This window comes from Montipora capricornis, chromosome 3, assembly GCF_036669925.1.
Source record: "Montipora capricornis isolate CH-2021 chromosome 3, ASM3666992v2, whole genome shotgun sequence".
Classification (NCBI taxonomy): domain Eukaryota; kingdom Metazoa; phylum Cnidaria; class Anthozoa; order Scleractinia; family Acroporidae; genus Montipora; species Montipora capricornis.
In genome coordinates, this window is record NC_090885.1 from 7774675 (window position 1) to 7793539 (window position 18865).

At 39.7% G+C, this 18865-nt stretch overlaps 1 protein-coding gene across 1 annotated transcript in view; it reads left to right on the forward strand.

Annotated features, from left to right (window-relative positions):
• The window catches only part of LOC138039797 (enteropeptidase-like), a 30547-nt gene extending 11931 nt beyond the window's left edge, over nucleotides 1–18616 (forward strand). The window contains exons 10-20 of the mRNA XM_068885640.1: nucleotides 2691–2867; nucleotides 3809–3937; nucleotides 6723–6952; nucleotides 7585–7756; nucleotides 8718–8910; nucleotides 9422–9574; nucleotides 12634–12918; nucleotides 14025–14209; nucleotides 15709–15904; nucleotides 17419–17577; nucleotides 18068–18616. Coding sequence (XP_068741741.1) covers nucleotides 2691–2867; nucleotides 3809–3937; nucleotides 6723–6952; nucleotides 7585–7756; nucleotides 8718–8910; nucleotides 9422–9574; nucleotides 12634–12918; nucleotides 14025–14209; nucleotides 15709–15904; nucleotides 17419–17577; nucleotides 18068–18467 — 2279 coding nt within the window. The 3' untranslated portion in view covers nucleotides 18468–18616. The remainder of the gene's footprint in view (nucleotides 1–2690; nucleotides 2868–3808; nucleotides 3938–6722; nucleotides 6953–7584; nucleotides 7757–8717; nucleotides 8911–9421; nucleotides 9575–12633; nucleotides 12919–14024; nucleotides 14210–15708; nucleotides 15905–17418; nucleotides 17578–18067) is intronic.
• Nucleotides 18617–18865: the final 249 nt, after the last annotated feature.

Sequence of the window (18865 nt, forward strand, 5' to 3'; positions counted from 1 at the left end):
TCAAAACTGACGTCTCTAGACATCGAAGATCTCAAAGCTTCCGAAATTTCAACTTACTGTGCAGATTGTCTTGTGATTGATGAGAAGCACTTCTTATTACACCCTCTAATTTCAACCTTTCGCTATTCAAGCTCTGATTAGAGTGCTTATGGAAACTCTCGCATTGTAAGTGTGTCCTCGGAGAACTTTAAAAAACCATTAGACGGATCTCTTGCTTTAAAGCTGCTTTGGCAATTAGATCTCTCTGTTTATTTGACTCTTGCTTTCTTGAACTGTTTGATTCGCTGATGTATATCACACCCCTCCTCCCTCGAAAAAAAGAAAAAAAAAAAGACTTGTCTCCGAGTTTGTCGTGGAGGTTGTTTCCTTCAAGTGAAGGTCCGTTACTGAATATTCAAGGGAATCTTCACCTGTAAAATAGAACAGCGCTCAATTACTAGAAATAATCGTTTAAGACCTTCTTACTTAAAGAAGGTACTTTTCCGAGTAAGCCTTTCGTACCACTGAAAGAAGATATCTCCTCATTCATTTAACCGTGTTTCATGATATCTTTCTTCACTGTGATTGCGAGAATGTACCATTATCACTAGCAGCACAGCAGGGCAATTGTCAATTGAACCTAGCGTCTCATACAGCTCAATTTCAGAGCAATAATTAGGAGCTCAACTGTTAGACTTCTTTTAAAAACGCTAGCGTAGGCTTATTCCCAGTATCGCCATCGAAAAAAATAGATCTTTTTAAATTAATTAATCATCGCCTGCAGGGGTGCAGGGATGGCGCAGTGGTGAGAGCACTCGCCTCCCACCAATGTGGCCCGGGTTCGATTCCCAGACTCGGCGTCATATGTGAGTTGAGTTTGATGGTTCTCTACTCTGCACCGAGAGGTTTTCTCCGGGTACTCCGGTTTCCCCTCTCCTCAAAAACCGACATTTCACTTGATTTACTTTCATTATTCATTTCAGTTTACAGTGTCCCCAATTAGCGCCCCAGCGCTAGAACGACTAGACACTCAAATAAAGTTCCTTTCTTTTCCTTTTTCTTTTTATCGCCTATTTTTGTTTCTAACAATTTTCGGAAGTAGCCATCTCTTAGATATAGTCTGAATGCGGAGTTTAGGGGGTTGCTTGTAAAACGCAACTTGAAATGAAAAAAAAATCTTGAAATGAAACAACAGGTGAAAATCACTTACTTTTTTCTCAAGTACCGAAATGAGTTTATTTTTTCTTGAAAAAATGTACTGCTATAGTTGATACTTGCAACAATTTGGCCCAGATTTCTTTATTGGAGTGCATGTTCCCTCTACTAAGCACATCTAAATGAAATCTTGTTTAACCGTTTGACTTTTTAATGAAATCGGTGTCGGGACTTAAAAGATCTATGAGTGAAGCTCTTTTCTTATTATTTTGGCTTACAGCAGCCACAAATTGATCTGGCTGGGAAAAGTTAAAATGTAGTATCAAATCAAAATCTCCATGTGATTGGTAAATGAAAAATGAGCCGAGCGTACCTCTTACTGTACGTACAAGGAATGTAGTTGTAATTTGTTTGATTGACCAAGAGTTCACTTCTAGATCGATTAGTAACCTTTAAAAAAGACATTTTGGGCAATGTTATGTGGCCAGCTTTTTGTCATCTTTCATTGCTGTTATTTTTAATTGTTTTCTCGTTCGGCTCTCTTAATGAACTGTCAATAATAAGCTCTTTCATCTCCAAACATTTGTTTAGCATCTCAGGAAAAAAATTAAACACGAGAGCATTAATGATTATTGTCTTTTCCGAAGTTAAACTAATGCCCCCATCACAACAAAGCTTAAACATGTTTCTGTCTTGAACAATATGTTGTTTTCTTCATAACTGTTGTTTACAGATTCTTAAAACAAATACTTTTAGTTAAAATCATATTGTAGGATTTTCAAAGTGATTTTAGAGAGGGAAATGTCTCGAAAATTAAATTCTGCACTATGTTGAAGCAGGATTGAATACCTCCCTGAATTTCATGAAGAGGCGAGTCCTTAATTTGTTGATCACCGTTTTTCATTTGATTTGAAATGCTTAGTCGAAACTTCAATCTTAAAGACTGAAACGTTTACTGGTGATGGTTAGTTCAAAGTTCTCGACTTGTTTTCAAATTGTAGTGAACCATTTATGTCGGTTTGATAGTGATGCAAAGAACTTCTCGCAAATAGAAGCAGCAGATCATTTTTCTTCATTCTCCTAACTAAAACCATAGGTTTCTTTGTTGGGTAGTCATGAGAATTTGGATCACACCTCTTAAGCTGATAATTATCTTCATTGTCAATACCTGTCTGACTGACATTTCATTGAAATTGTGAGGAGAATTTACAAGCTGATCGCTCCTTGGAGTCAAAAGGTTAATATTATTAAACAATTTCTTTTAAACACAATGGTGTTTCAATCTTCACTGAATCAAGTCGATTTCAAACCCTAATCCGCGGTCCACATTTCAGCGCACCTCCTGCACTCACGCCTTCACGGCGGTAAACGTCACGACATGGCATCTTTCTTTTGTGCATACACGCATCAATTTATCAACAAAGCATTCGTTCTTCAATAAAACTCTTCAACGTAAAGGTAAACAACTTGAGAAAATTACAAGGTCAACGAGTGCTCTTTAAGGCGTCATTACAACACCTCAATGTTTGCCTTTCGATAAAAGTGAATTTTTTCAGCTTTGCTATTGCATCACTCCAGGGCTGCATTTATTTTACCTCTTCTTTGCACTCAGAGATATAAATGTTACCTCGCTAATTGCTGTATGCAGTTGCCGAGCGTCCAGTTCATCAAAATGTTGGCCCTCGTAGTCTTAGAACTGATGAGCCTGCTCGCTGTTTCTCGAGCCCAAATTGGTAAGTAAGTTAGTGAGCACTTTATTTAACGAGAGTAGCACCTCATAGTGTTACAACACTTATAAACGTGGGGCCCTCATTGTAAGTTTAGACCAAACCACAATACTGGTAACACAGTGCCCTGCTCTTCTCGATCACGGTGTGGGAGTCCTTAACGTCCCACATAAATATTTTTGATAAGGGTTTTGAGACGGGGCTTACGGTTTATAGTCCTTATCCGAGAAGGATAACCATTTGCGGATGTAGCACTTTCTCTGGCCAGAGAAAGTTTCTTTAAAGTCGCTGAGTGTTGGTCCGGCCGGATTCGAACTCCGGCATGCTGATCTAACTTTCAACCAACTGAACCGAAGCGGTCGGTGGTTGGCAAGATGAATCTTCCTGTAAGGTGTTTCGGTGTCTATAATTTTGGCCATGACTTGCTAGGTAATGGTGCGCGTCAAACAAATGCCCAAAAAGCGCCTTGGTTTACGTGAACACTCAATCAAACCCATTTCCAAGTTCTCACAAAACTGATTGACTTTCAGAATATGTGAAGTTTCATATATTAGATGAATTATATTGTGGAATAGAATAAAATGAAAGTTGGAAAGATCATCGCAGTTAGTTGTCTGCAACTTTAACAATTGCAAAAGACTGAGGCCGAAAAAATCCAGGCTTGAACAGGATTCGAACCTATGACCGTCCGATTGAGCTATCAAGCCCGTTGTGACTTGGTCGCATGAGACGTGATTGGTCACGTGAATTGGTCACGTGACACGTGAATGAAAATGAGATCCACTAATAAAATATTCCAGTAAGAAGCAAAGGGGTGACGAAAGAGTTGTCAAACAGTTTAATTAAAATATTCTGTCAAGCTAAGGCTTTCGTAAAAAACTTTTGAACTTTCAACCACAAGGAGTTACAAACCTCTCGTTGATTTTGTCTTAACTTTCCTTCTTCAGATTGTGACTTTGAGAATGGCATGTGTGGTTGGAAAAACTACCGGTTTAATATGATAAACTGGGTTCGAAGAAGAGGAAACACCCCTACAGCAAATACTGGACCAAATGGCGATCACACATCTGGAAATGGTCTGGGTCAATCTTCATAGTAATTTGCCTTTTAATTAAAAGCTTCTACGATTTAAAAATACAATCTTTTTTATGAGAACGTTCTTATTTTTTGCGATTTGAGCCATAAAACGCATTCTTAAAATTTCCTTTAAGTTGTGTGGTATACTAAGTTCCACTACAAATTGAATTACCCTTCAGTGTATCATATAACCACATATCTTTTATTCAGACTATAAGGTATCTTTTTTAAAAATGTCGTTTTGAGGTGTAGAGTATCCTTTTAATGTTAAAAGAATGTCCCTTCTTTTACCTTTATTGCGTTACTCACAAAAAAAGCAAAAACAAAAATAACAGACGCTCTTAACTTACTCTCAGGGGTATGGGTATGTTCTTAAAATTCACTCGACAGGTTAATCTCAGCCTGAGAGTTCTTATAAAAATGGTCCTTACAAAAAAGATTATGAAAGAGAGAAGTGATCCTCGCCGTTATCGATCTGCTCAATTAAAACAATAATCTCTTATAGCGGACACCTGAAAAAGATCCAGATCCGGTACAACACTATGAAGAGCTGGTCAATTTGTTGGGCTCATTTGTTCCCGTGACCTGAATAAATGAAATGAAAGTATAATAGGCCATTTCCGAGTTCAAGTCTGCCTCCTCTTCAAAGCGAGTCTAAGTGCGAAGTTTTTCTTATGAAAATTAGTTTTCATTCATATGTAAACTAGAACTAATTACCATCACAAAAACTTCGCACTTAGACTCGCTTTGAAGAGGAGGCAGACATGAACTCGGAAATAGCCTATTGACATGCGGGTTATATCGACGAAAGAGAGAAGTGATCCTCCCACCTAGAGCGGTTTTCAAATGAGTGTCGTAAAACCAAAATCAAAGTTATTACTTTGGCCAATCAAAAAGGACGGAGACAATCATGTAAGCCAATCAAACTCGAAGTAATTACACGTAGCCGACACAAAGCGCGGGAAAATGGGCACGTGTGAGCCACGATTGGTTGAAAAAGTAGCGCGAGAACTTTGAATCAATCAGTGAGTGAAGTAATTCAAAAACAAAGTAATTCACTAATTACTTTCGACACTCAATTAAAAACCGCTCTATCTGCACAATTAAAGCAGTTGGTTCTTATAGAAACCTGAAAAATTCAGGTGGCTCCAACGGGATTCGAGCCCACGTCCTCTGCAATAACAGTGCAATTTCCTTTTGAAGCTCAGAAGTAACTTGAAAGACGGCCGTCGTTAGCCATGTACTTTCAAAAGCATTTAAGTCCTCTTGAAAAAAAAAAAGACTGTTTTATGTATTAATTAGCTTTATTTAACTTTCAGTTGTCTTTACCTTATATCTCCGTTTACCACGAATTGTCCTGCGTGTTCCAGTTACTTGAAGTCATAAAAGGCCTTTCCCAAAACATTCGATCGGACAAATGATCTGACTTTTTATAGAATAGATGAACTTTCATATAGAGCGACTTTCGTTTGACCTTGAAAAAGTCTTCGCAATTTGTTTCACGGACCAATGTTTCGCAATATTAAAAGAAAGCCTCTCCTAACTCCCGCCAAGCAAAGGAAGGGCAGTAACGGTTCGATTGCCCAATCACATCACTGCATTTCAATTGACTTCAAAGCGAAATGCCGATCTCTTTCCAGAAAGATCCATAGAGAGATGACTGTTTGCATCCGCATTTGCTAAGCCAATGAAAATTCGCGCTCGGTTGTTTTTGTTCGATAAGCCAATTAAATATTTTGCATTTTTGTTGACGTTCTGTTTTTACGTCTATTTCTCAAGGTCACATGAAATTTTCTCTATTTGAACTGCAAACTAAAATGCAATAGGCCATTTCCGAGTTCACGTCTGCCTCCTCTTCAAAGCAAGTCTAAGTGCGAAGTTTTTCTTATGAAAATTAGTTTTCATTCATATGTAAAGTAGAACTAATTACCATCACAAAAACCTCGCACTTAGACTCGCTTTGAAGAGGGGGCAGACATGAACTCAGAAATGGCCTATTAAAGTTGGAAAAATCATTGTAGTTAGTTGAGCAACTTATGTAGATGCAAGGGAAGCTCGAAAAGGCTTGAATTTTTCCAGGTGATCTTCCCAACTTTCATTCCAACATGATCTCTTGCTCTGAATTTGCGCTTGTCTTGAATTCCTAGTTGCTCTGAATTTCCGATAATATTGTCGTTTAGCAAGAGCGATTAAAAAAATCACGTACTGAGTTGGTTTGAACTCGAAACTGAAGCGACTTTCCGCTTCACTTCTGGAGACCAGTTACTAGCTTGTGTACACCCGCCCTCTCTCTTCTTCCGAGGGGAAGGGACCACTCAGTACACACGCTTAGGCCAACGCAGCCTGATAAAAAAAAAAAAAAAAAATTATTCACCCCTTTTTCCCAGAATCCCCATTCAGCCCTCAGATAACAATCATCAATTGACTCAATTCAGAGCAAATGGGCCCTTAGACGCTGTAGCTAGCGATCACATGGTACAAAAAACCCAACCAACATACTGGAGAGCAAATTGCGCACTGGGACATATAAAATGAAGAAAATTTAAATTAAGTTCATTTGTTTTAAATGACCCAATGCGCACTTTGCTCTCCAGTAGGTCGTTTTTTTTGCACCACGTGATCGCCAGCTGCAAAGGGCCTATTGAGAATCAACGATAAGAGAGTTGGTTGAGGTCTTAATATTGTTGCCTCAATTACAAGAGTGTTTCTTCTTCTCGGCGAGAAGAGAGACCCTGACAACGAGGTTTGCATATGGCAGTTACTTTCTTTCTTGTTTACATACAGGTTATTATGTGTTCATGAATGCAAAGAAAGGCTCCAGATCTGACTTTGCCTCTCTTTTACTCAAACAATTCTCTGGCATTAAATGCTTGTCATTTTGGTACTGCATGAGGGGAAAGGATATGGGAAAGTTGGAAGTCTACGTGGATGGCAATCGTGAATTGCTGATTGACGGACAGCAAGGTGATGGCTGGAAGAAGGCAGAAGTGAAAATACTTGGATTCAACAGTGAGGTGGGTTCTTATTGATGACTGAAGCTAAATGCCTTTTCCAGTTGGCTTTATACTTCAGTCTGAGTCCCCTTCCACACGAATCCCGATATATTTCATAAAACGGAGATTTTTTACTTTGTATATGAAAAAATCTACGTCCACACATAGCGTTATCGCCTTATATTTGCCCGTCTTCACGAGGATGAGAAAACTATTCGAAAAGCGTGAACCTCCACTTATAGAGCATGCGTGCTCGTGCACTCTCTATGCTATCAAGAGCCTCTGCATGATGTCATCGTATTCTTCACCCATCCACACGAATACAAAAACATCCGTTTTCCAAAATCTACACTCTGAAGAGCGTTTATCAAAAACCTTCGTTTTCGGTGATCGAAAACGCCCTAGTTCGTGTTGGCGATAGGTTATAGAGATCCGAGCTCGGTCATGAGTTCGACTTCCGTTAAAGCATGAATTTGTGTGTGTTTAATATCTTGCAACTGCTTCATTTCCCTGGCTTAGTTCTGATGTAGGTTTTATAATCTTCAGGATATTTAAGAAAGAATAAAAAGGTAAAGTGTTGGATGGCCCAAGAATGCATTTTATCGACAATTGTTCTCATGTAACTTTCTCACATAAAGACATTTACTTTACAGATTGAAATTTTGGCTGTTCGGGGAAAGAAAAAATACAGCGATATTGCTATAGATGATATTCACTTTACGGATAGCTGCGGGGCCGTTACCCCTACGATCAAGCCGAAACCAACAACAGTTCATCCCAATCCGCCAATGCCGAGTACTCCGCCAGTTCCTCCAATTCCCGGCGGTAAGAAGTACAACTATAGAGTGTTTTCACTCACGAAATCAGCAACCTTGTTTTTCCACCGGAACAAAAGAAAACGTTTGCATGATAATCGGAGATTAGTTAGGGACACCAACATGGCCGCCTTGGTGACCTCACGTGAAAACACTCTATTGGAAAAAAACCGTTGATTATTACTGGGCTACCACTTGGGTTGTGTAAACGTGAACCTGAATCTTTATTGATTCAACTGATTATAGGACTTGAGAAAAAAAAAATAGATTTTTTAATGTTGGCTCACAATGCCCAAAGGAGCCTATCTAATTGGCCACTGTAACTTATATGGTTTGAATTCATCGGCTTCAACGGGAAATGTTGTGCGCTTCTGGTCAATGTACGTGAAATTACGAAGAACAACAGAAATGCCGACTTCTTTGCACCGTTTTGCGATGTTGTTGGAGTATTTTGATGTGAGTATAAATCGATACGTACATTTGAAGATAGAAGGATCGAGAAAGCCGGAAAACAGGTTTGGTTCAGTTTTAAGTGTAGCCTGCGAATACACCCGCCTCCGACATCGATCACCAGGGACATCGCGCTCTCGCTGTCTTTCGCGTAACGTCCCCGTTGAGCGATTTGAGGCAGTGTATTCGCAGGCTATTTTAAGTGAAACTTTTAAATTAGGACAAAATTTAATAAAGGTGCTAACTTTAAATTAAGATGTCAAGTTAAGTTAAGTCAATTGTCTAGAATCTTGATTTCAGAAGTTGGACAAATGGGCTAGAATGGAGAAATTAGAGCCTAAAATAATACTTATACCTCTCTCTCACTTTGCGACCGCAAGACAATTTTTGGCCAGGTATAGGAATTTTCAATATACTGTCTTCAAAGATCTAACGTAAATAGCAAAAACTTAAGCTTGTTTGTACTGTTAAATTAGTTATGTCATATATGTAAGAACCTAACATTTATGTTGGATGTTCAGGATTATGTGGAATAAAAGGCAAAACAAGAATTGTGGGTGGAAACGCAGCGCAGCAGCACGAGTGGCCTTGGCAGGCTCTGTTAATGGACAACAGTGGAAGACAGTTCTGTGGAGGATCTCTGATTGCAAAGCAGTGGGTGTTGACGGCAGCCCATTGCGTGGAACGAGAGAACAAGAACACGTTTCAAATCAGGTAAAAGAGACGGATATTTCACGTTTATTGCAATGATGGAAAGCTCATTCCAGAAGTGATCAAGGTAATGAAAAGGAGAGTGATGCTCGCACTTAACCGCGATCTGAACAATTTAAGCAGTTGTCTCATATAGGTACCCGAAAATTTCGGATGTCTTTAACGGGATTCGAACCCATGATGTGATGCCGGTTCAACTCTCTACCATCTGAGCTATGAAGCCCCTCAGTTGGGAGCAGGTTAATTTGTTGGGCTCATGTGTTCCCGTGCGGAAAGGACTCGATGAATCACTTTATTCACTTCTCTCTTTCATTCTAAACCTGCACTTCAAATACTACATATTCCCTCACGAGAACAACTGAGTCCTTATTCTTCTGATAAAAATCCTATAAAAATTCCACTGATTCGAACCTTATGGAAATTTTCCTCTTAGGACTGAGGCCCTGAATTGAAAATGGTTGTCTGTCAGCTATAACTATAATCAGACTTAGTGAAATTTTTTTCTTTTCCTCAGACTTGGGGCCCATAAACGGAAAGGAGAGATTCCTAATGGAATAGTGCAAGACTTCAAAGTTAATAAAATTATTTCCCACGAAAATTACAACACGCAAACTATGAGCAACGATGTTGCTTTGGTGAGGCTGAGTCGTGAAGCAAAGTTGAGCAGGTAAATGATCTCGGCTGTTGAGGGGGACATTGGGGTCTGCGGAAATGCGGTATCCGTTAATTCTTTGCGCGGTATTTCGGAAATTGTAGCGGTTCTCATATGTTTTGGTTCACGGTATTTGGTGCAGAAATTACGTCACGGAATTATCAGACATCTGGTTGCCCCAGGGGGAAAGAAATAACAAACTCTACAACCTTCCTCCTTGGTGCGGAATCACGCTTTACAAGCGCGATTCGTTTAACAATTGTTTGCTGTTCTGACAAAGGTAATCTGCGCGTGCAGGGCAACATTGGGAAGAAAATGTAGAAAATCATTTCGATTTCGGTATTTAATTGTTTTTTAATGCGGTATTTAGGAATTTGCCAATTTTTTGGTGCGGAAATGCGGTATTTGGCAACCCCCAATGTCCTCTTCCTGTTAGGAAACACATCGCCTTTTTGACAAAAATGGATACCGTCCCGTTTGTTTAGACAATTTAGATTAAAAAGTTTATTTTGATACTTTTACGCAAACAATTTTCCTTTTTGGCATGTTTTCAGGAAGCCAGCATTAATAATGGCCGAATTTATACTGGAGACGATAACTTGCCTTATGACGAATTATTAAATTTTCGACCTCGGATATTGCATTTCTATCCGATGATTAGTTCCACTCAATCTCGTTTATCAGCTCATATACCGTATGACCTACAATTATATGGAAACTGATTGCGTCAATTGTTGCTAAGCTAGAAACTGATTGCCTTTAATTTCAGAATCGTTCAGAATTTAATGAAAATTAATAAAACAACTAGTCCATTCCCGCTTGTTCGATATGAGAGTGGTTATAGGCAACTTGGCGCTATCGGCCTCGCTGGCTAGGCCAAATTTACACTTGAGACGAACAACTTGTCTAAGACAAATTATTAAATTTTCAACCTCAGTTAATGCATTTCTCGAGCTCTGATTAGTTTACCGTGAACCTCGGTTACCAGCGCATATACCTTAGTTTGACCTTTTATGGCAACTGATTGCGCTAAGCGTTCATTGCTAAGCTTCGTCGGAAGGAGGAATTTCTGTCTGAATAAAGCGAAAAAATAAACCTTTTTGTGGAAAGTTTGGATCAATTTCGGCGTCTAGAATTCGAAGTACGCGAATAGGAAAGAATTTTTTGGTGATGAGCCTGCGTCTGTCTGACCACAAGGTATTACACAACATCGCATCAGTTCTCATTTTCATCGCATCAGTTCTCATGTTCTCGATTTCGCTCGGATTTTCTCGTTTTTTTCGCTCGAATTTCGTCCTTCCAAACTTTTGGAGTTAAAGGAATTTCATAAAACAATCACTCCATTCACGCTTGTTGGATATGAGAATGTGGTTGTGGCCAAGTCGGCGATACGCGCCTCGTTGGCTATTTATCATCTCATATCCAACGAGCGTTCATGGAACAATTGTTAATTATTCGTCTAAGACGGACATTTCGTCTGCCATTCGTCTAGATATAAATTCCGTGTTTAGACGTATTGTGAACCAAAATTCGTCTTTAGCTGATTCGTCTTACAGACGTGCTGACGGATGAATCAATCGAAGGCGAATTTTAGTCCAACAACAAATTTATTTTTAAACGAATTATAGACCGTGACGAAATCCATCTTAGACGGTGGGTCTAATTTGCAGGTCGTAGGTCTCGGAGTTGCAGGTCATTGTTTCACCAATACCGAAAGTATCCTAAACATTCTTAAAAGCTAACCTTAGGCCTAATTAGGCCTAAACAAAAGTTTTTAGGCCTAAGGTTAGCTTTTAAGAATGTTTAGGAAACTTTCTGTGTTGGTGAAACAATGACCTCCAACCCGCTACCTGCAAATTAGACCCGCCGCATCTTAGAGGGATAATTCATCATACACGAGTTATTCGCCTCCAGTTTTAAATTCGGCCAGTGTTGTTGCATAACATAAACTTTATTGGAAAGTGAAAGAGCGCGCACTGGAGTTTGATACTTAAGGCAAGGGGAAGAGACAAGCGTAAGGATATGCTTGAGCGCATGCAACGAATTCAGTGCCGGGATGAACTCGACGAGAAATTAGTGCCATTTCGTCATGGCATGACAAGAGAAATTGCTGAGAGCTCAACAAGATTTAACGCGGGCTCAGGCGTTCTATAAGGACTGAGTTTAATGACTTATCTTGTCACGTTTAAATGCACTTATCTTGGCCTCCAGGTAAATCTTTTAAGTTCCGCTATGCAATAGTAAAATATATATTGCTCAGGGTTTTCGTTTGAGGCCGGAGGCCGGACGTTTCGCCCGGTGCTTTGATGCTATAAATTGTAAATTTGCATGCTCCTTTGTTTTCCTTTTTCTTTTTTTCGTTTTGGACTTGGTTGTCTCAGGAAACCATGGGCTGAAGAAACACAGTCCTTCAAACTAACAAAAAGTCACATCGCGTTCATGATTCAGTTGCTTACTTACCAGAATGATAGGTCTGATGGCATTTCATTCACGCGATTTAGTTTTCTTTTTTTTTTTCTAATCTTAAGAATGTAAACAGCATTTCTGAAAGTTTCAGACCTCTTTGAGGGTTCACACCCAAGGCACTTGCAATCGACCTTACAACGGGAGAATAATCATTTTCGGTACTTTCGTTAGAGCGACTTTGGTATGACCTTGAAAAAAGTGTTCGCAATTTGTTTCACGGACCATTGTTTGGCAAGATTAAAACAAAGCTTCTCCTTATTCCCGCTAATATGGGCAGTACACTGTTCTATTGCCCAATCACATTACTGCATCTCAAATGACGTCAAAGCGAAATGCCGATCGCTTTGCAGAAAGTTCCATGAAGAGATGACATTGTTTGCACCCGCGTTCGCCAAGCTTATGAAAATTCGCGCTCGCTTGTTTTTGTTCGATAAGCCAATTAAATGTTTTGCATTTTTGTTTACGTTCTGTTTTTACGCTTATTTTTCAAGGTCATATGAAAGTCGCTCAATCAAATCTGGTACTTTGAAAAGCTAACGAAAACCCTTTATGATGACTTTCTCGATTAAAATCGATCTGATGGTGATTTCATTCTGTTGCATTTGTAGTCATGTCAACTTAATTTGTCTACCTGAGTCAGTCCCCGACCCTAAGGAAGGGCAGAAGTGTTGGACCACCGGCTGGGGAACTTTAAGTTCTGGGGGCAAACAGCCGGACATCTTATATGAAGTAGATGTACCGGCTGTCTCTCACGCAAGATGCAATAATGCTTACGGAGGAGCCATTGATGCTACCATGATTTGTGCGGGACTCAAAGAAGGTGGCAAAGATGCCTGTCAGGGGGATAGTGGAGGACCGTTTGTGTGTGGTCAGGGAAGTGGTGCCAGTGAAAGGTAAGAAGGATGGTCTTTTCGTTTGTTCACTTTGACATCATACCAGCCACGTTACACTGAAGTTAGACGAGTTAACAAGACACAACAACAACACACACATAAAAAACAACAACAATGACAACAAAAAACAAACAAAGGATGGTATTAACTCATGGCGAATGGCCCGTTCGTCGTAAGAAAGATTCATTGTACAGCGTTGTTGTAAAGCAAGTAAAGAATATCCTCTATCAAATAGCAAATGCGTGTTATAAGTAGCCAAAAATTAAAAGGTGGCCCAATATAATGAACTCTCCCGCGAGTCCCGTCTAGAGTCTTCACTCAACCGACCAAATGACAATTGAGTGGTTGGAACATATATTTACCGTCCCGTTTCGTCTTGACCGAGAAGCTGACGAACGACTGCTGTCGACCAATCAGTTCCAAAGAATATAATTTCCAAACGCGAGTGGTCGATGGTTCATTTGAGGTCTTTAGTTCTTATCAGAAATTTGTAGTACTTTTCCATTCCAATAAATTTCAATCTTTGGGGATTTATAAGAAAACTGTGCATAACGCGCCCTCTTAAAATTATTGATAATCACGATAACGACATGGCCAGATATGTGTGGAACATTGTTTATTTGAGACCCCAATCAGTCTTTCAAAAACTCATTAATAATTATAAGCCAAACAGCCTATAAAAGCACCGATAAAACGTCACGTGCATGGTCTTTAATTTAAACCCGATAAAACTATCCTCTTAGAATTCTTTATATAATAATAACAATGAGGCCCGGCATGTTTTTTCTTGTATGCTAATACCGTCCTCTCACATTTCGCAATAGTCTGGATACTCCAGGGGCCGGTTGCTCGAAGCCTGGTTTGCGCTAACCTTTGGTGAAGAGGTGTCAAAACCTATAGTTTTCCATGGTATTTAACGCTGGTTAGCGCTAACCATGCTTCCAGCAACCCGGGCCAGAGGGACACGCTTTTTGTGGAATATTTTTGATACCGTTCAATAAAACCGATAAAACACTCCTGTTCGCTTATTAAAGCAATACGTAAATAAAATGATATGTCCCTCAAAAGTAATTTTATTTACCTGTCATCATCATTTGTGGATACAGGTTTTATCTGCACGGTGTAACAAGCTGGGGTCATGGCTGCGCTGCCAGAGAAAAGTACGGAGTGTATGCTAGAGTGTCTGTGTTCATCGATTGGATAAAGAAAGGAATGGAGAACCTACCACCGAAGCCCATCACACCTCCACCCAATACGCCGCCACCTCCTGTCTCACCTATCGTTCCACCAGGTAGCATATTACTAATGAATATGATAATGATTAACAGCTATTAAACCAGAAAGTGCATGATGAGAAGAATTGTGGAAGTTAATTAAGGCGTAGTCTCGTCGCGCGATCATAAGTTGGGAATTCTTGGTCTGCGTTATTATTTATATTTGACGCAAGACATTTATCGTAAGTGATGGTAACTCAGAAATCGGTTCTTCCCGTCTTCTAATGTACAAAGAAAACTGTTCACCTTTTTATGGGAAAAGCTTTTAATTGCTTTTTTATAGATGGAGGGCGCTTACCACAGAAGATCGCACGTACCATGTTACAGTCATTGAAAAATCGTTTAGGCCTGATCAACTTTTTTGGTGGTTATCTATTTTTATTCTCGAGGTTGAAAGGGATAAACTGAAAAAAACATTTGTATCCGTGGCTGTTGTTTTTGCTAACTTGATTCAAGAAATCTTACAATCAGTAAACAGGCTACACGAAAGGCACTTATTTGAATTGAAGATAGAGCGGTTTTCAATTGAATGTCGAAAGTAATAGACCATTTTACAGTTGTAGCAAAGTTACCTGGCCTACGAATGGAAGCGAGACTGCCGGTGACCCTGCTTTGATACAAACCTCCGTGCTTTTGTAATGATAATACGGACTAATTAGAATCACAACAACACAATTTACATAAAATAAAAAAGCAGTGAGATCTGTATCAATGCAAGGTCACCGGCAGCCTCGGAGCCATTCATTGGCTAGGTCGCTGAGCAAACAAGTGTAAAATGGCCTATTAGCAAATTGCTTTGGTTTTTCATTACTTCACTCAGTGATTGGTTCAAAGTTCTCGCACCATTTTTTCAACCAATCAGAAGTGAAACCAAAACCAATCGTGACTCGCGCGTGCACATTTTCCCGCGCTTTGTGTCGGCTACGTGTAATTACTTCGAGTTTTGATTGAATTACTGGATTGTCTCCGTCCATTTTGATTGGCCAAAGTAATTACTTTGGTTTGGGTTTTACGATATCAGGATATCAGCCGTCACTTACGATGGACGCACTTGGAATCCTCCCTACTTTATATCTTCATACAGCTGGATATCAGAACCGTCAATAGCAACATTATTCATTCAATTCAATGAAAGGGAAGGATACCAGAGGTTAATATCCGTATCGGGGTAATCGCCCGCAGACGGATGGAACTGACTGAGAGTCCATTTTGATGAGAGAGGAAAACGGGAGTAATGAGAAAAAAACTCCCAGATTCAGAAACGACTGAAACTCAGCACATATGCGACCTCATAACGAAGACCAAGGTTGAACCCGGGAGGCGGAGACGGGAGGCGCGATTGATAACCGTTAGGTTACCCTGACTCTTCTGACCGTCTATGTATGATGCAGGCGCGTTTTCCGACACCGGCGTGACATCACCTAAACTAAGGAGACCTTGTGGCATATCCCGTTAATTCTTTGCCGCTTTTATCATCATCATCATCATATGATTTAACTTTTGCATTTTTGTCCAGGCGGCTGTGGTAAAGGCCCAAGTTCTCGAATTGTAGGCGGTAAAGAGGCGATTCATGGTCAGTACCCCTGGCAGGCGCTGTTACAAAGAAGGAAAAGCGAGCAACAGTTTTGTGGTGGGACATTGGTTGCCCCACAATGGGTAGTAACTGCTGCTCACTGTGTAAAAGGCTCAGGATTTAAGAACATTGTTGTGCGGTAAGGCCATCCTGATGGTGGAAGACGAAAATCGTTTCAAAATATTAAGCAGTCCTACCCTGTCGTGTCAGCGTTTTTCAGTGAGCAATAAATTAACGTTAAACGAAGAAATGATCATCGCAGACTTTTTAAGCTTTGAGCCTTGGAGCTCCTCTTCGTCGCTCAAGTGGTGGAATGTTACACCCGTCTCGCCTATGTCATAACTTCTCAGTACTCCCGTTGGAGCCGCGTAAAAATATTCTTCTTGGTTTCTTTGATGAAAAAAGGATAAATTTTAGTAATAAAAGAGGATGACTCTTTCACTTCATTTACGATCCGCAATGAATATTCTTTAATTTTGTCCGGTCAAGGCCAATGAGATTATTTAAAAGATTATTCGACGAAGAAGGCAAAATATGTACCCTCCTGTTTGGAAATTATTTGACACTAGTCGCTGAAATCGACCGGTGGATATTTAAAAGTTATTCCATGAGCCAGTCTCATATTCAACAAGCGCGAGTGGAATAACTGTTTTATTAATTTCATCAAATTTTGAACGTGTCAGGTGTTTTGTCGCGGGGAAATTCTCAATCAATTTCCATATTAGGTCATACAGTATATGAGCTTGTTCAGTGAGCCAGTCAGAAAGCTAGAAACGCAATATCCGAGGTCGAAAATTTAATCTGAATAATTGTGACTATATACGTCACAAGTGAATTGTGCTTTCTGAGCATTCTGATTGTCTGAGCTCGGAGGTGAATAGCAGGTATTAGTATATACTAAAACAGTGGATAGCGTTGAACGCGGGCGCTGATTGGCTCGTCAAACTCCGAATATCCTGTGCTATTTACCTCCGAGCAACTCGGGAAAAAATGACGTCTCGATTTGCATCCGTGACAAGTGAAGAAAACATCCAAATTAATTTTTTGTGCTGTATATTATCTCACTGTTTTAGTATATACTAAAACAACTATTCACCTCAGTGTCGGTGGCTAGCGTTGTATATTTACCTCGCCGCTTCGCGGCTCGGTAAATATCCACCGCTACCCACCTCCACTTCGGTGAATAGTTGTTAACTACTCAGCACTTAGAAAAACAGAGAATTATAAAATGGCTTCCCGTTTCGGCGAGTGTACGGCGCGCTAACCACTCATCACTGTGTCCGCACATTAACATGTATGGTTTTCAGAGTATTAAAATTGCTTTTTGCCTCATTTTCAAGAATAGCGACCGCTCGGATTGGAGTACTAGTTCCACTTAAAATGATCCGTTCTTAATTTACGAATTTACTGAATTCACGAATTTTTTTTCCCTGTGAGACTGCACATTGGCAAAAACCCAGTACGCATGCTTGTTCACGAAATTGTACCAGATATGTCCCTTTCTTTCCACGGGTGCAGTTATTACACCTTAGCCATCAAAAGTTGCATTTGAAAATCCTGATTATAACGATATATTATCTTTATTTTCTATTCAGATTCATGGTTCAAATACTCATGCTATCATATTTATATGTTTGTCTTTTTTGTTTTTAGAATGGGAGCTCATGAACGTATGGAGGGTAATCCACCTCGAAACACTGAACAAAAATTCAATCTGTTGAAGATCGTTATTCATCCAAAGTACAACAATCAGGTTCAAATGAGTCACGATATCGCACTTTTGAAGCTTGAGCGAAAGGCCACATTAGACGAGTAAGTTGATCACGTTTCCCTTTTAAAACAAAAACAACAAAAATTACAGCAACAACAACAACAACAACAGTAATAATAAATTAATATAACAACAACTGGAATGGTTCCCAACCTGGTTCCCAGGACCTCTCCCAAGGCAGACGGTAACCAACAGAAGGATTCTATTGGCGTTTTTAACACGGCCCATAGGAGAGAGTTTTTACAGTTTTGAATGATATGCTTCTATAAGGCTATCTGCAATCACGGTTAAGAGCATGAGTCAGTTTCATTTGGGGACTCGTGCACAGTCTAAAGGACCGTTAGATTTCACTCAGGCTGAACTGCGCAAAAATTGTTTATTGCAGTTTCTAGAAAAAAAAAAAAAAAAAGAGAAAGAAAGAAAGAAAAAAAGAAAGGCTGGCATAGCTTTCTGCTTGTCAGGTCTGTTCTCGAGCATTTATCTCGTAAAAGATAAAGAGTGAGAAAGGTCATGTTTGGTTTTTTATTCCAGTTACACTAACCTCGCGTGTTTACCATCTACCGACGCCCCTGATGGAAAAACTTGTTTGATTACTGGTTGGGGTACAATAAAGTCAAATGGACCGCAACCCGCTAAACTACAAGTAGCCAAGGTCCCTATAGTAAACAAAAAAGACTGTGAAGAGGCCTACAAGAAGTCAGGTGCGGATATCCACGCCTCCATGATTTGCGCGGGATACCCTCAAGGAGGTACTGATTCATGCCAGGGTGACAGTGGAGGCCCCATGGTCTGCAAGGGTCCCAGTGGTGCTTACAGCTTACACGGTGTGACCAGCTGGGGAATTGGATGTGCCGCTAAAGAAAGATATGGAGTGTATGCCAGAGTAAATTATCTTCGCGATTGGGTCGTGACGCAGATGAACAAGAACTGATCTTCCAAGATATCTTTGATGGAGTGATTTAGATAAGGCTAAGATGTTAAAATCATGATTATTATTGTATGATTTTTAAATGTGGCACATCTTCTTAACCTGCTAATGAGGTAAAAAGGCTTCAAATAAAATAGAGTATGATGAAATGATTTGAAAGTGTATTTATCTATAATTTAAGCCATTGTCTCTTATAATTGTCTCTTATAATATAATGAAAATTCTTTATCAAAATCCCATATAAACCTACGCACAAATAATCAAATTTCAAAAAGCGTCAGTAAAAACAACAATCATTCCATTAATAAATATATATAATGCTCCGTCCGTTAAGAGCGTCAGCAACGCAATTTCACCTTCCTCTCCTTTTCGCTTTTTTACAAGCATCCATGTTGATAATC